This window comes from Populus trichocarpa, chromosome 17 (assembly GCF_000002775.5).
Source record: "Populus trichocarpa isolate Nisqually-1 chromosome 17, P.trichocarpa_v4.1, whole genome shotgun sequence".
Classification (NCBI taxonomy): domain Eukaryota; kingdom Viridiplantae; phylum Streptophyta; class Magnoliopsida; order Malpighiales; family Salicaceae; genus Populus; species Populus trichocarpa.
Genome location: NC_037301.2, coordinates 10,693,511 through 10,709,112, shown reverse-complemented (window position 1 = coordinate 10,709,112; position 15,602 = coordinate 10,693,511). Strand labels below are relative to the sequence as shown.

Below are 15,602 nucleotides of genomic sequence, written 5' to 3'. Positions count from 1 at the left end.
CTCAATCTCTACATTCATGGCATCTTTCTATTTTTTGCTCTTCACAGCTTCCTCGAAAGTAAGGGGATCAGCTTTTGTGAGATTAATCATAGCATTCAAGTCTTTCTCTTTTGACAAACTCTCTCATGTTTCATAATCTTGCATCCAAAGTGGAACTCGTCTTGCCCTTCCTAGGCCTGAGGAATTCTCATCATGTGACACACTGGAATGTGTGCGAGTACTACTTGAACCAACTTCATGTATGCCATTTGAGTTAACTTCTTCATTCTCGTTAACTTTTGTTCCAAGTTCTCCTTCATTCTTAGCTTCATCAATTTCTTCTTCAGTATCACTCCATCCTAACACATCTGAAATTATTTCTCCCCTGCTCATGTCCTAATTCCAGCCATTTCTCTTAAAAAATAACATCTCTACTAACAATTATCTTTTTAGAGACTAGATCAAACAATCTATAGGCTTTCAACTCATCACTCACTCCCAATAAAACACATTGTATTCTTTTATCATCCAACTTGATTCTTTTCTGGTCTGGTACATGTACATGAGCCAGGCACCCAAAAACTCTGAAATACTCTACTGTATGCTTCATACCACTCCATACTTTCTCTGGAGTTGTATTTTGGATGGCTAGAGTAGGGCTCCTGTTGAGGACATGCACACACCATCTCCCAGCTTCTAGCCAGAAAGCCTTTGGAACCTGTTTATCCATGAGCATGCATTGCACTAAATTCATCACAGTCCTATTCTTCCACTCAGCAACTCTATTTTATTGAGGAGTATAGGTCGTGGTTAATTGTCTGGTTATGCCATTTACCTTACAAAACTCCCTAAACTCATTTGAGGTGAACTCACCACCTCAGTCAGTCCTTAAACATTTAAAGTAAGCACTTGTTTCCTTTTCAATGCAAGCCTTATATGTTCTGAACATGGTAAAGGCCTCTGATTTTTCATGTAAGAAGTAAATCCACGTCTTTCGACTAAAATCATTAATAAAACTAAAAAATACATCTTGTTGTTTGATGCCGACTTTATAGAGCAACATATATCGGTGTACCAACTCTAGTTTCTATGATGCCGTTCATAAACCCTTTTTTGGAATGGATTTCCTGTGCTGTTTTCCAACTAAACATGTTGTACACAACTTTGCAGGAGCTATAAGTGAAGGTAGATCAGAAAGCAAACCGCTGACCATATTTTTGTATTAAAGGGTTCTCAACCCTTTGAAGCTCAAATGTCTGAATCTGTAGTACAACAAATAACTCTCATCATCTGTCATAGCTTGAAGACAAGTAGTAGTTTTAGGCATCATTGTTGCGAGCACCACAAACATCTTGTTCGCACTCATCTCGGACTGAATAATTAGGCCCTTAGTCGGATGAAAAATTTTACACTCCTCATGTTGAATTAGAATTGTCACACCCTTATCTTGAAGTTATCTTATACTTAACATGTTATTTTTCAACTCAGGAATGTAGTAGACCTCAGAAATTAATTGAGTAATTCCATTCACTTGCATTCGATTGTTTCCTTTCCCCATAACTACCATCCTTGAGTTGTTGCCTAGCTTTATAGTTTGCCTGAATTGAACATCCAAATTCAAGAACCGTTCTTTATTCCCATTCATATAATTACTACATCCTGAATCGAGGAACCATATCTTTTTTCTCTCCTCATGGTTAAGCTCTTCATAGGACATTAATAGTAGTTCTTCTCCTTCATCTAGTTCTGCATAGTTGACTCTTTTTTTCCCAATTAGGACACTCATATTGAAAATGTCCTAATCTGTGACACTTAAAACATTCAATAGTAGCCTTGTTGAAATGTTGTCTGTCATGACTTATTCCTCTTCCTCTGAACACCCCTCGACCTCTTCCTCTACTAGTGTTATCTTCGTAAGTGATCTTGAGAGCCTGCTCTTCTCCTCGATGGCCATTCATTCTTTTTTCATGAAACAGTAAACTGTTCTGCAGCTCATCAATGGTCAGTGTGTTTAAATCATTGGATTCTTTAATAGAGTAAACCACATAATCAAATTTTGAAGTCATGAACCTCAAAACTTTTTCATTGATGATGGTTTGGCTTATTATCTCACCACGAGTCTTCATTTTGTTTGCTATAATGAGAGTACAAACAAAGAAATTATCAATAATTTCGCCCTCTTTCATGTGAATAGTCTCAAAGTCCCTATGAAGTTCTTGTAATTGTGCCATTTTCACCTTGGTAGAGCCTTGGTATTTCTGTTTCATGGAGTTCCAAATACTCTTTGATGTATCTTTGTTGAGTATGGTCTTCATGATATTTCAATCTATAGCTTGGAAAAGATAATTCTTTACATTTAAGTCCTTCAGCTTCTGCCCCTCAATCAATTTGCATTGTGCTTCTGCTTGGTCCTCAATTAATTTGTGTTATCCTTCTGTTGCCACTACCATAGAGACAGATCTTGGCTCAACCCTTTATGTCACCACCACAGAAATCCCATTCTCTATGAGATTTTAATATTCTTTGGAGCGGACAAAGTTCTCCATCAGTATCACCCAATGATCATTATGTCCATCAAATTTAGGAATGGCCGATTGCACAAAACCATTGTTATTGCTTTCTGCCATTCTGTTGATTCTCTAATTCAGAAAGAAAAACTACAGTTTCTTTCCACACACACACTCATACTCAGGCCTCATGTGATGAGGCTTTGATATCAATTATTGGAAAACACTCAGAAGAAACTACAACACATAGTCTTAAATGAGAAGTCTCTCACCTTTATTCATCACAAACAGTAGGCTTATATAGCCTTTTACATAGAGATGCATCATTCAAAATAACAACCCACACTATACATGCTTTAAACGTGGTAACAGACTAAGATAAACAAAAAATAACAGAAAAATACTAGTCTGTAAGAATTGGACGTAGCAACAAAATGGTAGAACAGAAAACAACTTAACCCGAGAAAGTTGGAATTGCTAAATAGATTGTAATAATAAAATGTTAACCTCTAACCGTCTATGAGCAATATGTAACAACACAACCTTAAAAATTATACAAGCTCCCTTCAACATTTTAACATTGGACGTCATCATTTTCTTTCTTATACCACAAGATGTTTTATCACATAGGTAAAGTGTAACGACATTTCGTTTTTTTATTCCTTTTAAGAAAACAAAATTGAAAGATATATTTGAGAAATACTATTAAAGCACATTAAATCCTTACCAATATTTTACTTTTTTTTTTTTTTATCAATCCATCAATAGCTTTAAACCTTGAGCTTTCACTTGATACACGTTTTTTATCGAAGGATTCAAAAATTAAAATATTAGCATTAATCTACATAAAAATATATTGTTCAAATACCTATAAAGGGCAAGATGACAACAAAAAAATGATCAAACCTTAAAATAAAGAAAATACTAGATAAAATGGAAAAATGCAAGACTGGATTGGATTTAATACTAAGTATGGTATTATTTTAAAATAAAGAACCAAAATAAAGAGGAAGAAGCCTTGTCACTAGTGACAGCACCATGTGGAAGCACCCAACAAAACCCTAAAAAAGTCCAAATTAAACAGAAAGAGAGGGAATAAAAGAGAGATAACAAGGGACTTTGTTTTATTAAAAAACACATAATTATTCTTACTTATCATAGTACAAACAAAAAAAAAAACTAGATATTGAAAAGACAACCTATTTAGTAGTTGTAATAGATTCTTATTTCAAAATAAATATTATATGCTTTTATATTGAAAAATAATGATACAATTTTTGAATAATTTATTGTAATATAATATCAGTAATCAACCCACTTTATTATAATACCAGTTAAAGCATCCAATTCACAGCACTCACAAGATAAATAAAATAAAATAAAATCGAAAATCTCATTATATTAATATGGTATTATTTTAATATATATATAAAATCCTATCCAGCAGTTAAGAATAAAAAAAGAAAAAGAGGGAGACCATAATTTGACTCCCAAGTCTTCCCCGAGAAAAAAGTTGCGGCATTACGAGGCCGAGATTTTAGAAGGACACGTGGTGGAGAAAAGAAGTTCCACGTTCTAGATTCCGACACGTGTGTTGTATTATCATCTTTCTTTTTACAGTTAAAAAAAAAGAAATATCGCAAAAAGAGACAAATACAACAAAAGAGCTGGTGACGCTACTTTGGCGTCTCCTCGGAACCTGCTGCTTCTTCTCTCCACCCACGTGGCGGCTTCTGGCTGTGTACCCTCCTTCATGCATTCCACGTGTAGAAGTATTACCATCTCAAGGGTATTATCGTCATTCGGTCCAGCCTGATAACATCGTCAAAGAGGCAGGAACGTTACTGCATATTTTCCTTTTCTCTTTCGTTCTTGTTTGTTTCTTGATTTACCCTTTGCTCAAATTTTCTTTTTCCTAGCTTTTAAATTTGTTTGTTCCAATGATTTCTCTTTGGTTTCTTTACAAATCTTGGGTTGTGAAGTAGAGAACGTTTTTTGGTGTTTGTAATGAGAGTAGTTTTGTGTTTTGCAATGGAGAAAATGACAAGTTTTAGCTCAAAATGTTTGGTTTGTTCATGCTGGGATTTGAGGTTGTTGGTTCTTCAAAGTTGTCTTAGTGATGGGATTTCAGTTCCTAATCAAATTTCAAAATTTGGGTATTTGTAGTTTTCTTTCAAAATCTTTTTGACTTCATTACTTTTTTTTTTGTTTGTTGATCATCAAATTAATGGCACAAACAGAGAAACTTCAGAACATTGAAACCGGCCAACATCAGCATAATATTTCTATGAGCAACAATCTTCCTAAGGAGTTGTTGCAAAGATTTATATCTGGGAATCATTATAATCACAGACTCAATGGAGAAGAAGGAGAAGACGACGATGTTGAGCTAAGTCTTGGACTTTCATTGAATGGTAGATTTGGTGTGGACCCAAAAGCCAAGAAGATTACTAGATCATCTTCTATAGCATCAGATTTTATTAACCCAACAGGAGAAAATGGAAGTGCTTTTGTGGTATCTAATTTGGAAAGTAATTATCTTCCAAGGACTTGTTCTTTGCCAACAGAGACAAAAGAGGAGTTGAGGAAGAGGAAAGAGATGCAGACACTTAGGAGAATGGAGGCTAAAAGGAAGAGAACAGAGAAGCAAAAGATTCTGAAAACAGTGACGGATAAAACTATGGGTGAGGAAGATAAGAGAGAAAATGGCACAAATGGTGATCACCATCAAAAAGAGTTTCTTAAGAGTTTCAATGGTTTCTTTGGTGTTGGTGTAGAAGGGCTGTCAGCACAAGCAGAAGCAGCACCACCATTAACACACGAATCACAAGGGACTGGATCATCTGGGACAACAGAATTTGAGAGCCAGCCACTTCAAGGTAACAAAAATGTCTCTCTTTTATTTTCCTTTCCTAAACATTTGCTGCATGTGTGATTACTTTGATGCTTATTTGAAATTTCATTGCTATTATTGTCATTAAGATGCCGTAAGTATGGATGTTGTTTGAGCTTGATACCGGCTTGTTCAGAATTTCCCCCCAATTAATCTATGAAAGTAGACCAGTTGGAGCCTTTTTGGCATCTTTTTAGCTATTATTTTGTCTACATTGTTGGAGATATTATAATAATTATGTTTACGGTGGTTATTTTCATTAGCTTTTCCAGCTAGCAACAAGCTGGCCTTCTGATGCGTGACAAAGATTTAAAGAAAGATTAAATTATGAATTAGAAGAAAAGGAGCTGAAGAAGAGAACGAAAGGAGCTGAATAAGAGGAAATATTAGGGGAGGAAAATCAATTTATGTCAAAATAATTAAATCTGGGCTTAAAACCTAAATTATCATAGCTGATAAACCAAACTTTTTATCAATAAAATGTCAAAAATTACAAATAAATAGTTAAACCCTGATGAGAATTAGATTTCGGCTTAAAACCCACTAAATAATAAAATTATAATAAAAGAACATAATTTAAAGTCCAATAGTAAAACTAAATAAAGTTTAGTAATTTGGGTTTGTACGTTGCTAATCTCCTCCCAACCAAAGAGTGATGGTTTTGGACTATCCTTCATCGTCTCTGTCTATACACAAGTATATTCTTTGTCACGGGTCCGGTGTCCCCACTAATATGATTCTTTGTATATCATTCAGCTCGATCCAAGTTTACTACTCTGTGAATGTTTTTACTGTTTGATGTGGAGTTGTTTTGCGGTGAGAAATGTGTTCTAAAGTGTTAGAACTCATAAAGGCCTTTAAAAACCTATTTCCAATCGAGCTTTTGTGTGCCTCTTATCCCTTTGCTATTTTAAGAACTTAGTTGACGTTAGGATAGGCCATCTAAATGTTGAAGTAAATATTTAATGATTGGTGATTTCATGTCGCATTTTCTCAATCCTATTTAACCATGCACCAGATGTTTCTCTGTTTTTGTCATCTTCAAATTCTAGCCAGTGCAAAACAGCATAACGAAAGCTATGAGTGCTCCGTTTACTAACTTCACTTGGCCCTTTTTTTATGATATAATTAGTGCACAACAGAGTGAACCTGAAATGCATGTTATCGCATTTTGTCTGTAATTTATACTTGCTAGCTTCACTTGAGGCTTCCTTCAATACATAGATAGCATCGATGCAAATTTATGGAAGACTTCAAAGGCATAAGCTTCCTGGCTACCTTACTCCAGATGTCAGAAAGTTGACTCTGGCAATCTTAAATTAATTAGATTTCTGGGGAAAAAAACAGATAGTTGAATCTCTAAAACACATGCTTCTGGTTCTTTTAGTTATTTAACCTCTCTTGTTGATGATAATATTTTTAAAACTTGTCGGGGTGGGATCTTCATGCCCGAAGTACTTGGGCAAGAAACTCTTTTAATGGCAAGCTTGCATAGCTTCTCTTGGCATAGTGACACCCCTGGCTAAAGCAAAACTATCTTTGAAGCTATGCATGCAGGTGAATTTAATTAGTCTTCTCTGGCTTTCAAATTAAGTGTTTCCGTTGAATTTCAGGTAATGTCGATATGAACATGCTCATGCTAGTGAAGCTCATATTCTGTGGGTGCCAGTCTTGTGTGATACACCTGAAAATAATGGCTTTTTTTTGTTGTCTTGAATGTATCTACCTTTGAGATAATAACCTTTCTCGCAACAATAGTTTGAGCTCCAGTTTATCTCCCTCCATGTCAGCATGGCGAGCATCTTCTTGGATTATATAAATATCACCTTAACTTCCATAATTTCCGATTATATTTGAATAAGAACTCAGTTTCTTTAATCCAACCTCTTATTCCTCTATTCTGTTTGTTGCAATATAGGAATGAACAAATACACTGAGTCAAGAAGCCCTGTCAGTGTTCAGTCTTTGTCAGATTATGAGCAGAGATCAATCATTGCTCCTGGATTAGTACTAGGTGAAAAATCAAGTTTCCCTGCCGGAGTTGCAATGGAAAAGAATGGATCTAACAAACTTACAGTCACTGAGAATGGGACTAAGGAGGTGGTGAGGGATGTGTTGGAGGATATGCCATATGTGTCCGCAAAAGGAGATGGTCCCAACGGGAAACGCATAGAAGGTTTTCTCTACCAGTACAGGAAAGGTGAGGAGGTGACGATAGTATGCGTTTGCCATGGAAGCTTTCTCTCACCAGCTGAGTTTGTCAAGCATGCAGGTGGTGGTGATGATGTAGAACAACCCCTTAAGCATATAGTGGTTCACCCCTCTCCCTTTTTTTAATGGTAATTCTCGTGCTAAAAAGACAGCGAGGATAAGGAACCATGGAGGTCAAGGCTAATGAAGTTTTCTTTTGAATCTCAATTTTCCCCCGGTTACTGGCTTGTGCCGATTACCATGCCTGTTGCTGCAAACCTAAATTATTTTTCCTCTCTCCATTTTCAGCCGTGTAGCGTGATGCAAGATTATTTTTTCTAATGTAAAGCAGGCCAACCTGGTGAATTGTGTCTATGGCCTGGTTATTTTCTTTCCTTTTTGACAGCAGATGAATTCTTGATCAAAAGTTTATACCCAATTGAGCGCTAACAAAAATACCATGGGTCTATTGCGGGACTGCTTCAAAAATTGGTGTGTAGAAGCGAAAACAATGTTCCACTCTTTACCTACCGCAACTCTGAAGCGCCTAAACCTAATCCTTCTAGGTTAAGGAATTGGACGTACTTGACCAAACTATAAACGAGAGAATTTGTAGCTGAGATGCAAGACTTCAGAAACCAGCAAGTAGTCAAACGGTAAGTATTCCTTAACGACTTCGGTTTGAGTTTGCGGAAAAAGCATGTTGATGAAGGAGAGGGGTGAGACAGAACGACTAACCACCTGTGGAGTGGAGATCACAACATAAAGGAAGTTCCATCGATACACAAACAACCGTATACAAAGTAGGTAAACCACGAATAGGCAGTTGTTGAGTGTAAATAATACCATCTTGTCTTTCTTGTATACCTAATTGCTTGCAGCTGAAGGAAGTAAAATTGGTTCTCATGATCGTTGCTGTTGCTCGTGAACCAAGTGAAATGAACAGGAAAAAAGAACCATCAAAAGCATGACCTGCACAGGGAAACAACCCCACAATAGCCACATGCAGAGCTAACGTTGTCACTACAGGCGAAGGTTGTGATTTGATCAAGAATGCAAGGCGTGAATCACCTTTTGCTCAAACTACACGATTCGTTTCGAGGGCAATACCTTGGCATTGTTTAAGTGAGCACAAACATTTTCCCAGCAAATATCTCGATTCTATGGCTTTATTGAACAAATGGAAACTGAGAAACATGTATAGACCGTGGCGAATGAACATCTGCATTCTTTTGCAGATTCACCAGTGAGCCCCCAAGTGGGGAAACAACTTCGAAAAATGGGGGCAAAACTATATTACACTTTACAAGTGGGAATAACTACAGTTTAGCTCTACCTACGGGCAGCCCATAATGAGGACCAAGAAAGCATAAATACAATGGGCCTTTACCCACTACAAATACCTATGTTAATCAAACAAACATCATCAAGCAACTAGCATGAAGGCGGTTGCAGTTGTTTCAACCGACGGACAACCTGCTTCATTGTTGGCCTGGTAGAGAGGGAGTCAACCGTACACACAACTGCCATGTGTAAGACTTCTACCAAATCATCATGTGGACCTGCATCCCATAGCCCTGCTGTAAAGAACTCCTTAGCTCTGCCCTGCCGTAGGAGCATACATGCCCAAGCAACAATGTTGAAACCATTCCCGTACGATGAAAATGATGGATCCAAAGCTTTCTTGTCTGAAAGTAATTCAAGAAGCACAACCCCATAACTATAAACATCGGCCTTATCTGAAACACGGCAAGTCATTGCATACTCCGGGGCAACATACCCGAAAGTCCCAGCCACACCTGTTGTAGCATGCGTTTCAGAAGTTCCCAACAGCCTGGCCAAACCAAAGTCGGATAGATAGGCGTTGAAATCATCATCTAGCAGAATATTACTGGGCTTGACATCTCGATGGAGTACACGTGGTACACACTGATCATGAAGGTAGGCAAGTGCACGAGCTATGTCCAGAGCAATTTTGTGAAGTATCCTCCAATCCACAGCCCTTGTGGACCTTTCCTGGATAAACTTTTCCAAATTACCACCTGGCAAATAATTATATACGAGGAACATTTCCGTTTCACTGGCATGATAACCAATCAAAGTGACAAGATTTGGATGGTGGAGTCTTCCAAGGGTTTTGATCTCTGCATGGAACTGTTGAATTCCCTGGAATCGTCCAACTGCAAGCTTTTTAATTGCCACCAGAACTCCGGGAGAGATCTCTGCCTTGTAAGTAGACCCAAAACCCCCATTGCCGATGCAATTACTTGCATTGAAGCTCCCAGTGGCCCGCACCACATTCTCAAATGTCAGGGGAACCCCAATATCTGTGAAGATTGTTACTTCCTTTCTAGCAGATCCCATTATTTTAGACTTTGGACTCCACTTTCTGGTGTAGATGAATAGGAAAATAAGAGCTAGTAGAACAGAAAAAATGGCTGATGCAGAGGCTATTGATGCTATCTCAATTGATGTGAAGCCACCACTCCGGTTCTTCTGACTTTGACCTGATGGAGAAGTATAGCTTTGTGCCTCGGAAGCCCTTCCTGGAGAATCTGGAGATGGTGACGCTAGGGAGAAAACATGGCAAGGGTGTAGATACGGGTTTCCAAGAACACTGCTACAATTCATCAAATTGTTACTTGATGGCAGAGGCCCAGACAAGTTATTGAAGGAGACATTAAAGATTGAGAGCAAAGTCACATTTGCCAAACCAGAAGGAATCTGCCCGGAGAGTTTATTGTTATTGAGCAGAAGAGCAGTCAGATTTCTCAACCTCACAAGATCATTTGGTATCTCCCCAGAAAGCAAGTTTGAAGAGAGATCCAGAACCTCTAAAGTTTGCAGCTTCCCTATGCTAGAAGGAATAGAACCAACTATTCTATTACCAGTCAAAGACAGATACTTCAAACCACTTATTTGGCTCAAACTTGATGGTATCTGGCCTTGCAAAAGGTTCCAACTCATGTCAAGATAAACAAGAGAAACTAATTCGCCAACACTTGGTGGAATGGTCCCAGCAATCTGATTCTTAGATGCATCCAGAAGCTTGAGTGATCTGCACATTGGACCCATATTTGCCGGAATCTGACCAGACATTCTATTATTGCTAACATTGACAATCATCATGTTCAATCCATCACAATTCTCAAACAAGATCCCTGGAAATGGCCCGCTGAGCTTGTTGTCTCCAGCCAAAAATGTGTAAGCAGTTTGCTTTCCTAATCTTACCGGGGAAATAGGAAGGGACTGGAGAGTACCAGTAAAGTTGTTGTCCCCAAAGTTATGAAAAACTGAGATTTCACCATTTCTTCCAAGTGACATAGTAGGACTTCCTGCCTTAGCTTTATATGCAAAAAATGATATATAGGCAGATGACGGGTCATAAATATTTAAGGGATACTCAATTGTGGAAGGAACAGGAGGGCAACTGCTGCTATAGAAACTGGGGATGGAACCTGACAATGCATTTCCACTAACATCAAAAACAGTCATACAAGGAACTCGAAACTCCTCAAGAAGTTCACCATAGAGCCCATTGGAGCTCAAATCCAGATACCGCAGCTTATTGCAGCGACTGAACCCATGAGGGATTTCTCCTTTGAAGAAGTTGTGAGACAAATTGATCATTTCCAAGCTATCACAGGAATCCCAGTTGCTCAGCAACATGCCGCCAAGGGTTGCGCTTGGTGCCCACAGCATCCTCAGTTTCGGAAGAGTCATGACATCTGCAGGAATACCCCCTTGAAAAAAATTGAAATCTTCATCCATAGAGCTCAAATGATCCAACAAACCGTTCCCTCTCGTACCATTAACATCCTGATACGGATCAAACATATTCGAAAGCACAAGCACAGACAAAGCAGAGCAATTTCCAAGCTCAGGGGGTACCGACCCGCTAAGACTATTCCTTGACACATCCAACACTTCTAGCTTCCCAAGCTTACCCAGTTCACGTGGAATAATTTCTTCAAACATATTTGAATACAACAACAATGTCCTCAAATTCCCACAATTCCCTAAATTACTAGGAATCCCTCCAACCAAGAAATTCCCAGATAAATCTAAATGCTCAAGTTTCTCACAATTATATCCGAAATCCTCAGGCAGTGAGCCACCAAGCTGATTCAACGACAAATACACACCCTTAAACCGACCAGCAAACCCTGGAATTGTCCCGTTAATACGATTACCAGCTATATTCAAGATCTCCAAACCATCACAGCGAGAAAGTGAATCCGGTATCTCTCCTTCTATCCTGTTAAACCCTAAATTCAAAACCCTCAAGTTCCTTAACCCGGAAAATGAAACCGGCAACGACCCAGATACCAAATTACCCTCCAGATCAAGAACCTCTAACTTCTCCATGCCCCATATTTCACTCGGTATCAACCCGAGAAACCCATTAAAGGGCAATGATAAAACCCTAAGTTCACTTAACCTAGCAATCAAAGGCACCAACTTTCCCATTAAAATTCCCTTACTACCTTTACAATCTCTCCTAATCCCAAACCCGTACAGTGAAAGCTCAATAGAATCACCAGAACACAAAATAGCACCTCCACCTCCACTTTTCTTACCTCTGTAGTTTCCATTTCCAGTGATATTAAGCGAAACGACACGCGAATTAGCATCACAGGACACGCCGTTCCAGTGACAGTGGTTGGTGCTGATCAGATTCCAGCCGGAGATAAGCCCTGAAGGATCAGAGACTGAGTTCTTGAACTGTAACAGCACAGATTTGTCAGAATCAAAAGAAGCGACGCCGTTTAGTGACAGAGAGAAGGCACAGAAGAGAGAGAAAAGCTTCAGTTTTGTGAAAGATTGCCACTTGATAACTGAAGAAAGAAAATAAGAGGAACCCATTTTAGAACCCTCAAAAGGGTCTCTAAAACACTGAAAGCCCCTCTCTTTCAGTTTTTGAAGTAAATGAATAGAGAGGTTTTTCTTTTTTTCTCTGTTTTCGAAAACCCTAACCCTAATTTTAGGGTCTTTCACTGAGAGAGAACAAGTAAGAGGAAAGGAAAGAGTAAAGATTCAACAGTATATGTGTTCTTTAGGAAAACGCGTTTTTCGTTTCATTTTCTTTAATTTCTTCATTTCCTTCTTCTCTCACATTTCTTTCCTTTTCTTCTTTGGGCCAAACATCGTTCTAGCCCCCCTATTATCATGTAATTCTCAGCTTAGTTTTCTAGCAAACTAGTTCTTCAATTAAATCTTTTTTTCATGCCGTCTTAATCAAGTTCCTCCATCATATATTTTCACTTAATTTTTGCCTGCCATGCTACAAAATGATTCTCGAGCTAGTCCTTCCATGATACGGTAATTAGGTTTTTTTATATATAATCATGAGTGTTCGAACCAGTTTATTTATATCTCGACTAATCATTCAAAGCCTTGAAATTAAAGATTAGGTAAGCCTCTAACGACTCTGTGGCTTGTGACACTCGAACTGGTGATATCTTAAGAGCAAACTCAAAACTTGACCAGTTAAGTTATATCTATCAAGGTTTAGCTTACATATAGTGATTAGTTTTGCATGTTCATTTTGTATAGATCTTGTTTATTACTGACTCTAATAAAAATATTTAATTGAGATTTTTATGAACTTGTTATAACTTTTTGTGATAAAATTAAGATGTTTTTCAAATATTAGGTTAGTATTTTCAATAATCAAAAGATAACCTGGGATTTGTCATATTTAATATTAAAGAACGGCAACACGTCAATTTTTTTTTGAAATTTCTAAGATCTAATTGGAAAAAAAAAAAGAGTTCTAGCAACCATATAAAAAATGTAATCATAATGAGGGGACCAATTCGAGGCTCATCTTTTTAGCATGCCTCAAGAATTTATTTGATTTTGTTTACGAATGGAGGTTTGTAGCAGAGGGAAGGGAGGTGGGGTCCAAGGGGAAGTAGTTGGGGTCCACAGGTGGTCAATGAAAGCCAGCAGCCCCGTCAATTTAAGGACTCACGGTGGTTGGCTTGGCCTCCCTCTTTATCGTTCACTAAAAAGAAATATTAAAATTATAAAAAAGAAAAAAGAAAAAAAAAGATTCCTAAAGGTTGAAAACGTGGCTGTGGATAAAGGATTCCACGTGGGGTGTCCTTCCAGAAGGTGAGGATGGGGGCCACCTGCCCCCTCTTTTGTTCAGCTCCAGTTCACGTGGTCCTGAATAACCACGATTAGTCGTTTAAAGCGAAAGATGTTGAGTCCAACGCGCCGTCGTTTGCTTTGCTTCATAAACACTGCAGAGAATGTGCTGCCGTTATCCTGTGATCCGTTATCCTCTGTTTGCCTTGGCTGGCCTGGCCTACACCTATAAAGGCTTGAAGCAAAGGGAACAAGTATCTTTATTGGGCTAACAACAAACATACTTTTATTAGAAAAGCAGATTATTAAATTGCCTGCTTTATTCTATTTTAATTTTAATAATAATCCCATCTCTTTTAGGGTTCTTAGTCTTATCTTTTATCAAATAATTACGACCAAGTGATGAAGGAGTGACCTCACCTTGCCTAAATTACTCTCCTTGTGTATAATTACGGCATGGATTATAATAAGCATTCACAAGAATCATACCTGTGAATAGAATGATTGTTGTGGTCCATCTTTGATCTTGCATGTGAATGCAATCCTATTAGGGAAAGTCTCGAGAATAGTTTTTTAACCCAGAAACTTAAACAGTTAGACGAGATTTTAAAATATAATTTGTATTATTTTTTAATATACCCTTCAATTAAAAACTTTTTTCGCTTGAAAAACATATGCAAACTCACTTTACATTATGTTATTAATTAATCTTAATTAGAAGTAAAATGAGAGTTGTGGTATTCAAATTCACGACTATTTGTTTAGTAAAGTTTTGATATCATACCAAATAATTATTTAAAATAAAAAACTTATGATATTAGATGAGTTCTCAAGATATGATTTATATTATTCTTTAACAAATAATATCAATTTTTATTTCATTTTTATATCCTAAAGTGGAAAAATGAATTATCATGATTTTAAAAAAAATTATTCTTTATCAATTCTCTCGAATGTTTCACCCTATTTTCCTAAGTTAGCAAAACTAGAAAAAATGCCTCTATGTTTCGAAAACTTCAATTCTCTGTCAAAGTGCTGATGGGTTTTTTATTATTATTTTTAATTAACTCTTGAAACATGCGTGTGTTTTATTTTGAAAGCAAATTCACTTGACAAAAAACATAAAAATAAATATAACAAATGTAAGATTGGATAAAAAATGCACAAAAGTATGAATTGCACAAAAGAAAAAAAATATCATTAAGCTACAAATTTACTTGTGAAAAAAATACATCACATTTAGTGTTTTAGTATGATTTGTTCGATTTATTCATATAGACACTCATTTTGTTAACTTGTGAGATAGAGTTTTCATGTAAACATTGTATTATCAACTTGAAGAATTCAAATGGGGTCGTATTGCAAGAATTTGGGTGTGTTCATGCTAAAATAACCTGTAAAATAAAGAATTTAAGATGATCGAAGTATATTGGGAATGCCTTGAACCTTGTATCATGTCTAATATAAGATTTGTTGGCATAAAGAGAATCAATTGTTATTGCTAGTTTGGGTTGACTATTTTTCCCTCCTTTTCTTTGTTTTTTTTTCTTCTTATCCCTCTTGGCGGGTTTGGTTCGGCCAAGATTGTTTAGGCCCAATTCATTTTTTTTCTCTTATCCTTTTTTGGGTTTGGTAGGGTCGAATTAAGAACCAAATTGGAGAGTTGTTACAGAAACTTTGACTAAAATGAAAAAAAATAAAAAAATAATTATGGCATAAACATTATCTTGTTGTAATTAAGCGACACATAAGTCGTGCCTCGTTGTTTGATTGTGTCTTCTTATGTGTATTTGGCTTTGTGTTGATAAGAGTAACATTTCTCGATAGCGCGTGATGTTAGAAAAAAAATTTACGCTACTCTAATGACATGTTTTCCTGCCTCTTCTTTTCCTTTCCTTCTTTTTTTGTTTCTTACACCTTCTTTTTTTATTCTCTTT

The 15,602-nt window shown here is 37.1% G+C and overlaps 2 protein-coding genes across 2 annotated transcripts; one reads left to right on the top strand and one right to left on the bottom strand.

The window, feature by feature from the left end:
• Positions 1–4,335: 4,335 nt before the first annotated feature.
• Positions 4,336–7,942, top strand: LOC7467901 (ninja-family protein AFP3). The gene is made up of 2 exons (XM_002324082.4): positions 4,336–5,365; positions 7,298–7,942. Exons 1-2 carry the CDS (start codon positions 4,714–4,716, stop codon positions 7,714–7,716), a joined length of 1,071 nt encoding a protein of 356 aa, XP_002324118.2. The 5' UTR covers positions 4,336–4,713; the 3' UTR covers positions 7,717–7,942.
• A 765-nt stretch (positions 7,943–8,707) lies between these two features.
• Positions 8,708–12,766, bottom strand: LOC7484575 (LRR receptor-like serine/threonine-protein kinase RPK2). The gene has a single exon (XM_002323866.4). The coding sequence runs from the start codon at positions 12,433–12,435 to the stop codon at positions 9,004–9,006; it is 3,432 nt and encodes a 1,143-aa protein (XP_002323902.1). The 5' UTR covers positions 12,436–12,766; the 3' UTR covers positions 8,708–9,003.
• Between the last annotated feature and the right edge of the window lie 2,836 nt (positions 12,767–15,602).